Raw genomic sequence first — 13,122 nt, 5'->3', positions numbered from 1 at the left:
TTGGCATCAGCTGCAAGCTTTCTGAGGGTGCACTTGGTGGAGGTATTAAGGAGCTCTGGTCCTGGTACTGGCCCTGAGGAACACCACTTGCCGCTGATCTTCACCTGGACATTTCAATCTAAGAGAGGCTGAAGAATGCTATAGCTTGTGTATTTCAAATCATTTTAGACTTGATTCCAGGAAGGGATGAATCATTTTTTCCCTTACTTAATGTCACAACCTATGCTTTATTTCCTTCTCATACTGAAGCTTCACTGTCTTAGAACTGTCAGAACAGGTTGAGCATCTACTTACATACAGACAAGTTGCCTTCTATGCTCAACCTCTCAATGTATTTTTTAAACTTCAACTGTAACTATGCTTTGCGTGCTAGTAGTCATCAGTATTTTGGAATAAGCACTTTAATAGCTTTTGCAGGTGAGCAAAGTTTTGTCAAATTCAGCTCTAAGCCAGCATATATTTCAGGAACTTGCACTGAGAAAGTCAGATAACAAAACAGCCATGAGCCCCAAAATACATTCTAAACAGTGGAAGACATCTCAAAGAATATTAATGGCTATGTCTACACTGACATTTTATAAGCTAAACATGAGCACTGAAGGAATTCATTAGACTTAAACTAAGACATTACCCAAGAATGAAATGCATGTTTTGGGTAGAATGATTCGTTTACAGGTGCACTCTACCTACCAGATTATTGTTTTGAGCACAAAACCTTAAGTTCATAGAATGGCTTGGGTTAGAAGGGAACTTAAAGACCATTTACTTCCAACTCCTCTACCACGGGCAAGGTTGACAACCACTAAATTAGGCACTGTAAGAGTTTGCCCAGGGGCCCATCCAATCTGGCCTTGAACACCACCCAGGATGGGGCATCCACAGCTTCTCTGCGCCTCACCATATCAAATTATTTGAGTTGGAATGAACCCTTAAAGATCACCTGGTCCAACTTCCCTCCACTAAACAGGGACGTTTACAGTTGCACCAGGTTGCTCAGAACCCCCTCCAGCCTGAATGTCTTCAGGGATGGGGCATTCACCACCTCTCTGGGCAACCTGCTCCAGTGCCTCACCACTCAACATTATATTTTTATATATATATATATATATTTTTCTTATATTCAATCTAAATCTCACCTCTTTAAGTTTGACACCATTTTTCCCTGTACTATCACAGCAGACTCCACTAAAGAATTAGTCCCCTTCTTTCTTACAGTCCTCCTTCAGATACTACAAACCACCATCAGGTCTCCCCCCGAGTAGCCCCTTCTCCAGGCTGAACAGCCTGTCCTTGTAGGAGAGTTGCTCCATCCCTTGGATTGATTTTGTGGCCCTCCTCTAAATATGCTCTAACAGGTCTATGACTTTCTGGGCTGAGGGCACATGGTTGTCACATGTTCGTCTTGCCCTTCACCAGTACCCCCATGTCCTTTTTGGCAGGGCTGTACTCAATTATTCCTTTCAACCCTCAGCTTGTTGCCACAACCAGCTTGCAAGATCTTGCACTCATTAGGTTCTTTCATGCCCACTTCTTGAGCCTGTCCGGTATCGCAAGGCCACAACAAAGTATCTTTAGAGCCCTCACCAGGCTGAAGAAGCCCAGCTCCCTATGCCTGTCTTTGTAGGAGAGCTGTTCCAGACCTCTGAACATCTTCAGAGCACTCATCTGGACCTGTTCAAACAGCTTTATCTTTCTTGTGCTGGGGGCTCCAGGCCAGGACACAATACTCTCGATGAAGCTATGTGAGAGTAGAAAAGATAGGGACAAGCACCTCCCTTGTCCTGTTGGCCACTCCACTTTTGATGCAGCCCAGGACAACATTGGCCTTGCAGGATGCAGGAGCACACTACTAGCTCATGCTCAGCTTTTCGTCCACCAAAACCCCCCAAGTTCTTCTCAGAAGGACTGCTCTCAATGACCTGTTTTTCTAGACAGCACACATACCTTGGATTGTCTCCAAGAGCAACAGCTTGCACTTGGCCTTGTTGAATCTCAATTCAGTTCACATGGGCCATTTATCAAGCATGCCCAGGGCCCTCTGGACAGCATCCCTTCTTTCTGTCATATCAGCTGAGCCCACACAGCTTAGTTTCATCAGCAAACTTGCTCAGAATGCATTCAGTCCCACTATTCAGGTGACTGACAGTGATGCTGAAGAGCACTGGTCTAAAGACAGATCGCCTGGGAGACACCATTACTGACTGGCCTACACATGGATGTAGATCCATTGACCACAATCCTCTGAGTACAACCATCCAACCAATTTCTTATCCATCAAGTGGTCCCACTCTTCAAATCCACACTTTCAGATTTAGAGATTAGAATGCAGTGTGGGACCATGTCAAAGGCCTTGACATCACCCTCACATCTTCAATTAAAGTAAAATTTCACTTGGAGTCAAAACAGGCAGCAAAAATACAAAAATTGTATTGTTTTGCTTTGCGCACTGAAGCAGGAAAATACTGTCACTAGATTTTAACAATCAGAAGGAAATTTGCTGCAGTGTCATCTCAGCTAAAAAAACAAACAGCCTACTATAGTCCTTATTGTATTTATGATCCGTAGTTCTAGATAGACCACCAATCACTACAGAATAAGTAGCAAGAAGAGTTCTCATTTGGCAGGCATTGCTACCAAATTCTATTAAACAACTGTGGTGACAATTATCTGTTTAATACATCAGTAAGATTTAAGGCTTAATAGCTTTTAAACATTCACAAGCATCAAACACAGAAAATATTAGAAAAATGAAAAGAAACTAGATCTGACCATAGTATTACACCTACAAAAAGCTCAGACGAATTTGAGATATTCATATACTCAGCAAAACAATTCCAATACTATTTTATGTGAGTTTAGTATAGACAAAAAATGATCTTTGAAACTTGATAAGGAAACATCTAACATGGAGTATTGTGTTATGTCTGAAAAGGCTAAATTTGCTCAAAACTGTGCAAGAAAACTGGATGGCTTCACAGCTAACAGTCAAATGAGTCAATTTTATAAATGAAATTAGACAAGCTGCCACAGAAGGAATAAACTTGTGGAAAAGCAATTCATCATTCGACTTAATAGTATTATACTGAAGACAGCACACGAGGCGACAAGGTAAAATTTTATTGGAAGATCTATTTCTTAAAGTTGCTGCAAGTGCTGGTCAATAATATGTATTTTAAGTCAGAGCTACACTGCATTTCACTGCTAGTCTTCTTTACTGGCTGTTACAGGATGTTAAAAATCAGCTGCTGACTTTACCACAATCTTCAGCAGCATCTCTGGCTCATTTAACAAGGCACAGCACTGCTGAACATGTCAAGTCTCCACTGCATGAAGGAAGTGTTAAACAAATGAATTCAAGTGTATACTCACAGAAATTATAATAGTGCATAGTACAGTAGTGCATACAGTCAAAATATTCATTGAACTCTTGAGAAACTGTATGACATGAAAATAACCTAGATTTTGAGTGCTGACAGTTACTTGCTGCTTGTATGACGGTAGATGAGAGTAAGTGTCTGAAACACATTCCAAATTCTCATGGAGAGAGAAAGGCTGCTTCTTAATAGCTTCAAGTGAAGTAGTAAGGGACCAGCTGTACAAATTTAGCTAACACCTGGTCAAGTAGGTGGTACTTACTGAATCCTTCAAGAGCTGAAAGACAATGCCACAAGATCAAAGGCTGATCAGTGTAGTACCGCATACAGACGACTTTGGAAGTAGGATAGACCAAGAAGAACCTAGAAATGGGAAATAAATAAAACCATGGAAGCAGGTTTTATACCTGCTATAATATATTGCTCTATTGGTATATATTCATACCAATAGAGCAATAATTGTCTAGGAATGGTTAAGTATGCTGGCCTCAGACTGCATGCAGCTCACAAGCAGTTCCATGGCATGAAAGGAGTATCTTGCTGCTAATCTTCCCCAGAGAAGTAGCCATCTTCCCCAATGGAAAGTTGAGAATGAATGGATGCAACTCTGCAAAACTAGACATCAAAATCCAGTCTTACACTCAGAAATATTAGTAAACAAACTTGTATATTACACAGCCAAAGAAAGAGAGTTATCAGTTAAAGGTGCAGGTGAAAGTATCAACAAAAGCTACAGAAAAAGAACATTTGAGTAATTGACTTTATTTAAATTAGCTCATGTAACTTTTCCACCAGGGTTCCCACAAAGCAGCATTTGCTGTAAATTGTTGATATCCTCTTGATGTAGCTTGCAGGGAGCTTCCAGACATCCAGCATCAGGCTCCATATTCCATCTGAGTCCTCTGAACTACTTATAAATAATTCAGTGCAAATTTCTTTCCCCATGGTCATGTTTAAATAGTGTTCAGCTCATTCTAGTTAAAGGGAGCACAGAATGCCTAATCAAGCTTCAGTACCTGTTCTCAGCATTTGAATTTATCTGACCTTTCAAATGTCTCACTGGTAGCAAACAAATTTGTTGCCAGTAGTTGAGTAGTCTTTACTACATATGTTTAGCGTATGATCAGGATCTAACTTCCAGATTGCCACATCAACATGGATACTACAGTAGTTAGCAAAGAGTACTTACTAAAAAATTCAGGTTTTTTTTTGCTTATGTAAGAGTCCACTATTGGTTATCGGTATCCACAAGTTAACTAAGCAACCCTCTTAAGACTTAGAATACCAGAACTGAATTCAAATTCAGAAGTTCTTAGGAGTCTGCTGTTCTGAAGAACTGCAAGGAGAGGCATACTGTTTTTCAAAAAAAAAAAAAAAGCTGTCAGTTTTGAAGAGTCCACAAACAAGTAGAGCTTAATTTCCCCATAGTTCAATAATGGTCAGTTTCATTTATAAAAAGATACTCTAGATTATAATTCGTGTGCTTGTGTGGATGATAACTTCAGGTAGCATTTAGAAATTTATTTAGTTTCAAAATTTATACTAACATTTTCTTTCACTTGTCACCAATGACCATCTGAAGATGCTCTTTCAGCCTCAAAAATACAGCTCTGCAACAGTGTAGCTAACCTTCTTTCAAAAAGACATATGAATGACAAAAATGTTTATGAACTATGTTTATATAAATACATAAGCCTGTAAACAAGTTGGCAATATCCATGTTAAATACTGAAAAATTCAAACTATACAATGTCAGATTAAAAATATATAGAAGTTAATCAAATCTTCACTTTTTCATTGGTTATAAGCCCAGCACCCAGCAGCTTTAGAACTGAACTATACCAAAACACTGCAACAATATTGAATATTGTCATTTATACTACCAACTCCCTCTGACAAGGCAAAAGACACCTCAGTTACCAGAGGATTCCACAGTACCTTAGTGGTGATAACAGTGAAAAGGACATTCTTCACATACAGGGGACTTGCTACTTCAAGTTCATGTCTCTGGTCTATTTTAAGTACAGTTTCTTATCAGCTACAGTTTTGAACAGGAATTTCAGAAATGTCAATGCTAACGCAGAAATTGCATCCATCTGAAGGTGAAAACTCAACACAAGTCTTTCCAGCAATGTTTATACCAACTGTTTTGTAGGTTTTTAGCTCATTTTATTTATAAGCTTGAATAAAAAGAACAGCACTCTGTAAGTTTGGTATGAAAAATATTTAAGAAGCACAAGTTAAGAGAAAAACAACATGAGTTATGAAATAACAGCAGTCAGTTTATCAAACTGTACATTAGAAAGTTACACGTACATCATAAAACAGTTCTCTATATATTATTCAAATTCAGTTTCACAATTTGCTCTGATACAGTGATGCTTAAAAGTGATATTCAGTTTTTGACCTCATTTAAGGAAGTACACTTATTTCCTCTATCTTACAGGCGCAAGGATGTTTATTTTGATAGCAATTCCACATGGATATTACTTTCAACAAAACATTAAGTTGCATTTTCCTATCTTGAAGGCAAAAGGCAATCAACAATAATAAGCTGACAGTTCATCATCACTCATGTCTGAATCATCTTCATCCACTTCACCTTCAATGACAGATTTCTTGCCTTTGCAGCATGATACAATTAATCCAATTAAGAAGACCTGAAAGTTGCAAATTAGTAAAATTACTTTTACTGAAGGACAACATATGGAAAACTGAATGGCAGTGTATGCAAATATTTCAGTCATCTTTATCTCTAGATCAAAATACTTACTGCAATGAATCCCCAGTTCCCAAAGTAATAGACAGCACTGAAGAACCAAAATTTATGAAGAAAAAGGTATGTACGAGTAACAATACACTGATCTAAAAGGAAAGCAAATAGTACCAATTAACACAGAACAAATAATAGTCAGCTAATTCCAATTTACTTATAGGACAACAGTTTAGCATTTTCAGAGGGTATTCAGCTTTTAAAAATAACTCCACCTCATTAAATCAAGCATGCTACTCCCTATCAAAAAGGTACAGGAGTGGGATATTTGACTTTGAGATACTGAATAGAAATACAGATGGCACTAGAAGCTGACATAAATAAATCCATTAACATCAGGTACTTGACCGATCTGTTAATTACTGGCTGTTCTGACAGATCCTATTATACTCACACTCTATCATATTCTATTTTAGATAGTTGTAATCAATAACAAGGAGATACAAAGCAGATTCTGTACCTAGAAATGCACTTTAATACCTCAAATCAGAATTCCCCAGAAGTTGCTTTACCACGTACTACAGCTCACTAGAATGAGTTAAGGATAGGCCTCATCAGAAAGGCCTGCTGCTTGACCATCCCAAAATGACCTTCTCCCTGACCAAAACTGTTTTGGTAAAGGTATTCTAGGCACCACAAATTCCACTCTTAACAGTTCAGTGACTTATACTTGGCAATATTTAAAATTCTTCTGTTTCAAGCTAAAATACTACTTTATGCAGCACACTGATCTCTATTTGCCTTACAGGCTATGACTAACAAAAAGTTAAACTGGGGTTTCACAGCTATTAAACATTAGACATACAACACTGACACATCCTACAAATAACTCATGTGTAAAACAGCTCTAGCAGAGAAAGCAGACTTCTCCATTATCAAATGAAAGCAAACGGAAATGGAAAAGGAATTTTGCTGAAGTAATCCTTCTTGGTTCTCCATTTTTCTTCAAAAGAATGGAGATCAATTCTTTTATTTCCCTCTTAACACCGTTCAATAGTACATATGTAAAAAGGAGGAATAGTAATAATTTAGCACATTACTGATAAAGTAAGAAATACTGCTAGCATGAAGGTGCTTCACAATTGCATCTAGTATTATCAACACCATCTGCAGTTCTCCAGCTGGTTACTTCAATTAAGAACAGCTAAAAGAACTTTCAGATGTCTCTCTACAGTAACTGGATTAAATAGATGATAAATATTTTAGAACACTTAGACCTTGAGAAAAACATCTCAATAGAATGTGTCAGAAGTTCAACTAACTTTTAATTAATTCCCTCTGAACTAAAACAGTTATTATATCAGCCTGTTCAGTAAATTCCTGTAATGACAATTTAGAATAAGTTGATGAATAACCTGAATTAAGATAAAAACATTGTCGTTAAGAATGATAGTTAGATATATTACTGACAATTCCCTGATCTTTGTGAACACTGTAAACAAAGGCTGGAAACCTATCATGCCTGATAGGCATCTCGTCACTAAGAATCGAGCATACTCTATAGTGCTGACCAAGCAACAGAACCAAAAAATAAATCAAGATTCAAGATAGAACAGCTTCTTAAACAAAGAATGCCCAGCAACAACTGCTAACAGCCACAATTACCTGAAGTTGACTGTTTTGTCAGATCCACTGAAAGTTTTTGATCCTGGTGAATTAGTTTTCGACCCTTAAGCTCAATTTACTTATGTTCCTGAACGAAGGCTTTTTCTTAGAAGTGAATTGCAAGGATAAAGAAATGCATTATAAACTTACGTTGAAGTCTAAACAGTTATGTTAGGCAACGTAATGCACTGGTTATAGTAACAGTCTACCTCTTCTGAATCTAAAACAATAGTGAGCTTTCACAAAAGGATTTAAAAAATAGTTTTAGGGAAGAGATATTAGCTGTGAACACAGAACTTTAAAACACTGACTTTCTTTGGAGGAGCTAATACTGAGGTAGACACTAGCTTCATCCATTCATTAATGATCTGGACAATGATAGATTACAGCCACAGTTAGTCTAGATGAAATTACGGAGTAGCAGAGAACAGAGGTCAAATATAGTATACGGTAAGGTCACTGTTCAGAGGAAGCCTAATATTCCAGCCCCTTGAAATAATCCTTGAAGTTCAACAAAGAAGTACTCACATCCTAAACAAACACCATGCAACAGTGCAGGCTAAAGACTGACCAGGCACAATGCAACTCTGCAAAAGCTACTTAGTCAACAAGAAAGTGCCCCAGTGCCCTAGTATACAAACCAGAAGCATAGTTACCTGTGTGCAGTTGCAACTGAAAAAGCTAACTAAAAATCATGGTTCACTAACAAGAACACAGTTAGCAGGTCCATGGAAGAGATTACTTCTTTCTGCTCTAATTGGAACTGCATCTGTGTTACTTCAGACTCCCCACTATAAGAGAAACGCTGGCACAATGGAGCAAGTCTGGCAGAGAAACATTGCAACAGCTAAAGCACTCAGCATACAATGAAGATCTGTTCATTCAGTTTGGAGTAAAGGTGCTTGCAGATGTGCCTTATTGCTACTTCTGCTATGTAGCAGGGGATTAAAAATAAAAGGAAAGACTCTTAAAAGACCTGCACAATAAAATGACAGTGGATGACAGACAAGCTGCAGCAAGAAATATTCCTGTCAGGTAACAAGTAAAACTTCAGCATACTTAATACTGTAGAATAGGCTGCCCACACAGGTTTCAGAATTCATCTGTGGAGACACTTACAGCAAGAGGATAGACTTGAGCAACCTGCTCTGCCCAACCCTACTGGAGGGTTAGAGCAGATCTCTTTGTGTCTTGCATGCTCAAATTAAGTATAATCCATATTACATCAAGGTATGTACAAGGACACCACAAATATCTAACACTTTATATGACATTTTGGATGGAAAACAGGTTGAGACTGATAATGTCATCTACACAGTCAAGTTCTGATTTCAAGCAGAACCTAATTTTGGTAAAAATACACTCAAAAGAACTCTTAAAAGAAAACCTGAACCTGGTGCATGTTAGAATGCACTGCATATTAAAAAAAAAATCATACGAGCATCTAAGGCATGGCTTCAGGTATTCACAAAACACATCTCATAAGGCTCTGTTGCCACTCATTCAAAAGCTCTGTGGCAGAAAGCAGCTGCTGTTAACAGTACAACTTGCGTTTCAGGAATGGGTTTGATGCATTTATCATCAACCATGCTTTAATCATCTACCAAGATCCAAAGGGGTTGTGATTTCACTTAAGAAATTGTAATTGAGGGCAAACCTACTTTTCATCCTTACAGATATTACTTCCAGGCCTATGCCACTGCTTATAATGTAAATAATTTAAAACTTGGATAAGTAAGATGGAATGATGGTTAATACACATCCATGGTGCCATGAATGCAGCAGCACTTCAATTGTGAAACCTCAAGCATTCTTCTTAGCCTTCTGCTGATTTTCAGGTATTACTCTTCATGGTGCTTTGTGTGAAGCACATTCCTGAATGCTTCACTTAGCTTACGTAACTCAAGACATGCATTATTTTATATCACTGAATGAACAACATTCCTACAGGCCAAGTCAGCTCTACATTAACCAGCATTTATACTGCTAGCACTTAATCTTACTAAGGTTTTCCTGCAACAAAGAGCTAAATTGTATTTTGATGAATAGGGTAAGTAACTACAGCAGGAATGGTTGGTCTAGATGCAGTAACTCATTAAATACTTGCCCAAAAGAACTTCTAGAAATCCGAGTGTTGTCTGGAACATACAAGTTGTACCAATATAAATGTTCTTTAGATAAAGTGAGAAAAACACTACAACTCCAATGAACTGAGCAGGAGAGGGCAGAGATCTCAGTTTTAAAAATGGTCTCAAGGAAACATGCCTTTTACTTAGAGTGTACAGCAGCAGAAAATAAAGCAGCCTGTGGATTTATTTGAAAAAGCTATAACAGCAGAAGTTTTTCTCTTGGAATCACTCAACTATCCATTTAGTGCATTGCTTAAAGGATGTCACTAAGGTAGACTAAGGGCTCTGAAAAAAACTTTTTGTTAAATATAATGGCAATATTTCAGCAATATAAGTAATGTGTTAGCAAACTCCAAAATAAAAAGAATTTCCTAATTGGATATCTTATCTCAGACAAGTTGAATGGTTTAATTCAGACCATGAGAAGAACTACAGAAACACTAAAGCAGCATAGGTTAATCTGTGGCTATAGAGCATACTGAAAAGTCCTACTAGTATGTTTTGTCTTACAACTCAGCATTTCACAAGACACAAAACAGTGGAAATAGGGACCAAGTAGTAAAATTTAAATACTCTGCTAAAGAAACAGAATGTAGATTTGCTTCTAGTTCCAGCTTTGCAAACAGACCAAAGCATTCAGATAGACAAGATAAAATAAGGTTCAGGCATCCTCAGATTTAAGCAAGTCTATCACAACTTTCTAATTATAAGCTTCCTCTTCACCTTTGCACCTATAAGTTAGCAAATTGAGACTCATCCACTTTTCTGCTTCTGTTAAGGTCATTCCAGGTCTTCAGGTTGCTGCTCAAATTTGATGTTTAAAATCGTATTTTATACACTGCTTTCTCAGGTTTCAAAGGAAAGACATTTACAGAGTGGCAATAACAGCAGCCACAAGTCACAAATATTATAATTTTTATTAGTGATGGTTAAACAAGGAAAGTGATATTTTGTTGCCTGTTACTCAGTTTCTACATGAAAAGTAGCTGCTATCATGTCACATCTGAGCTACCCCCTATCAGTGCCATATTATTCTTTATTGTAGCATATACACAGTTAATACTTGCAGCTGTTGAGACTGTCCTGCACTTCACAATCCAGTCCCTCTGCCGTTGCCTCTATGGTTTCATTAGTGAAATGCATCTACTACAGTAACCTTCTACAGTTTTTAGTTAGTGGCATCACACACCAATTGTCCCTTTCCCTCAGCTGACTCTTGCCAGAAATTGCTTAAACTTATTATTCCTTCAGCTTTCACACTGATGCAAATATCAGACCTTCACCACTACTACACTAACTTCATGGTCAACTTTAACAAATTTACACTTCTGATTCCTTGTAAGAGAGAGAAGTATGTAATGAAATTGGTTCATTCACATACTGCAAAGACCTGAAAACACTTTCCATCAGACTGCATGTAGCTACCAATAACTCCCTATTTAGAGACATGAATCACAATGCTTCTGACTACTCAAACTGACAGAACTTTAAAGTACAAATACACAACAGAAGTGTAAGACATAACAAATCACTCAGATGTTAAACAAACTGCAACCATCTAGAGACTTTTAAAATATAGATCTAATCTTGTGTTTAGGCTGGAGCATTAGTGAGATAGCACCATGTAGAAGTCTAGCAGAATAGGCTTGGTTCTAGTCCAAAAGCCACTTTATTCAACAGGAGCTGATGATTCCAAAGCTAGTCAAACTCTGTCAAAGAAAAAATTTAACAAGTTAAGGAGTCAGCAGCTTGGAAACCAGGAATTAATAGAGAACCTGAAACGTGGCTCACAGTCAGCAGAAAAAGGAAGATCAACTTCCTAAGTGTTCAGTAATAAATCCTGTTCCCACTGGAAGATATTCAAGTTTTCACAAACACTCAAAATGAAGTTAGCAGCGTTTCAGTAGATACTGAAATTCTGAGAAAGCTTGTTTCAGATGGAATAACATTCCCTCTAAAAATTGCTCATTAGCTCTAAACAAGAAATAATGGAACAGCATCACTAAAGTGTCAAGTAAACTATTTAGAGCACCTTAACATTTAGAAGGCAATTTCTGCTTTTTCTGCAACTCAAGCTATAGATCTGTTACCTTATACTGGATATCTGCAAATTAAATTCAACCTGATCCAACTCTGGACAAAAACAAAAAAATGTAATTAACATGAATCAGTCTGATACTATGACTATTATAGTGTCTAATTATCAAAGTTGTATGACTGCTACATTTATATTAAACTGTTCAAGAACTTGAAAGTCCCAGCAGTGCTAGCAAGACTTGATAGAATACAGAGGCTTTCAGTAAGATCCTCCAGGATCTTGTGCTAAAAAGCAAAGAAAGAGTTGACTAGTAAAGTCACTAGTCAGCTATGTTTCTTCACACTGAGAATGCAGCCCTATCAAATCAGAGTCACACAGCCATTGCTTAAATTTAACTTTTGAGGAGGAAAAGTAGTACATATGAACGAAAAGTTCACAACAGTTGCAGAAAACGGGTATTTGATCTTAGAGAATAAAATACAAGCAAGCTTTAACTAAATACAGGCAAATTCTCATTACTTTTCTCTGTATACATTGAAGAAGCCTATAAATACTTCTCATCATTTTAGATTTGGAGTTCATCTTAAAGCTGTGGTACTACAATGAAAAACAGCACCCAGCTATACAGCTTCTATTTTAGCTAGATTACAGAGAATCCTAATACATGCAGATCTTGGCACCCTTTAACAGAATAGAGAGAAGCCTTTTAAAGAGATTCAAAGAGCTAAACCCATTAATCTCTTTTTGCCAGGTTTAAAAGGATGATTTAACTGTAGCATTTAAATACATTTAAGTGAAGAATAGACGTGGATCTAGTGAAAAAAGACAGCATTAACCAATGACTGAAATCTGTAACAATGTTAATTCCAGAGATCACATACTTCTACAGGGAAGCAGTAAATCATTGTGATCAACCAGCAGAAGTCAAAGGTACACTTTGTTTCAGAGAAACTAGATACAAAATTGTATATAACAGTTATGTTAATCATAAAAATTGTCCTGAGGTATTTGTGCACAGACCATACAATTGTCATTTTCTGTTTTTTAAATCATAGACTTAATTTGATCATTTGCTAGACCTCTTTCCTGGAAGTCTTCTCTGAACACATTTAAGTAACTCACAGCAACCAATTCCTACTTCAAAGACCATAAAGGAATGTATTAACTTTGAAGGCAATATACTAGATATGAGCATAGATGCAA

The 13,122-nt window shown here is 37.3% G+C and overlaps 1 protein-coding gene across 2 annotated transcripts in view; it reads right to left on the bottom strand.

Moving 5' to 3' along the window:
- Positions 1 to 4,120: 4,120 nt before the first annotated feature.
- LMBRD1 (LMBR1 domain containing 1) overlaps positions 4,121 to 13,122 on the bottom strand; it is a 66,066-nt gene continuing 57,064 nt past the window's right edge. For both annotated transcript variants that reach the window (XM_015284746.4, NM_001006413.2), the window contains exons 15-16: positions 6,148 to 6,239; positions 4,121 to 6,034 (exon numbers count right to left, since the gene is read on the bottom strand). In XM_015284746.4, the coding sequence (XP_015140232.2) occupies positions 5,915 to 6,034; positions 6,148 to 6,239 (212 nt within the window). In that variant the 3' untranslated portion in view covers positions 4,121 to 5,914. The remainder of the gene's footprint in view (positions 6,035 to 6,147; positions 6,240 to 13,122) is intronic.

The sequence above is a fragment of the Gallus gallus genome, chromosome 3 (genome assembly GCF_016699485.2).
Source record: "Gallus gallus isolate bGalGal1 chromosome 3, bGalGal1.mat.broiler.GRCg7b, whole genome shotgun sequence".
NCBI lineage: Eukaryota > Metazoa > Chordata > Aves > Galliformes > Phasianidae > Gallus > Gallus gallus.
Note: the sequence above shows the minus strand (reverse complement) of the source record. Positions and strands in the feature narration are given on the sequence as shown.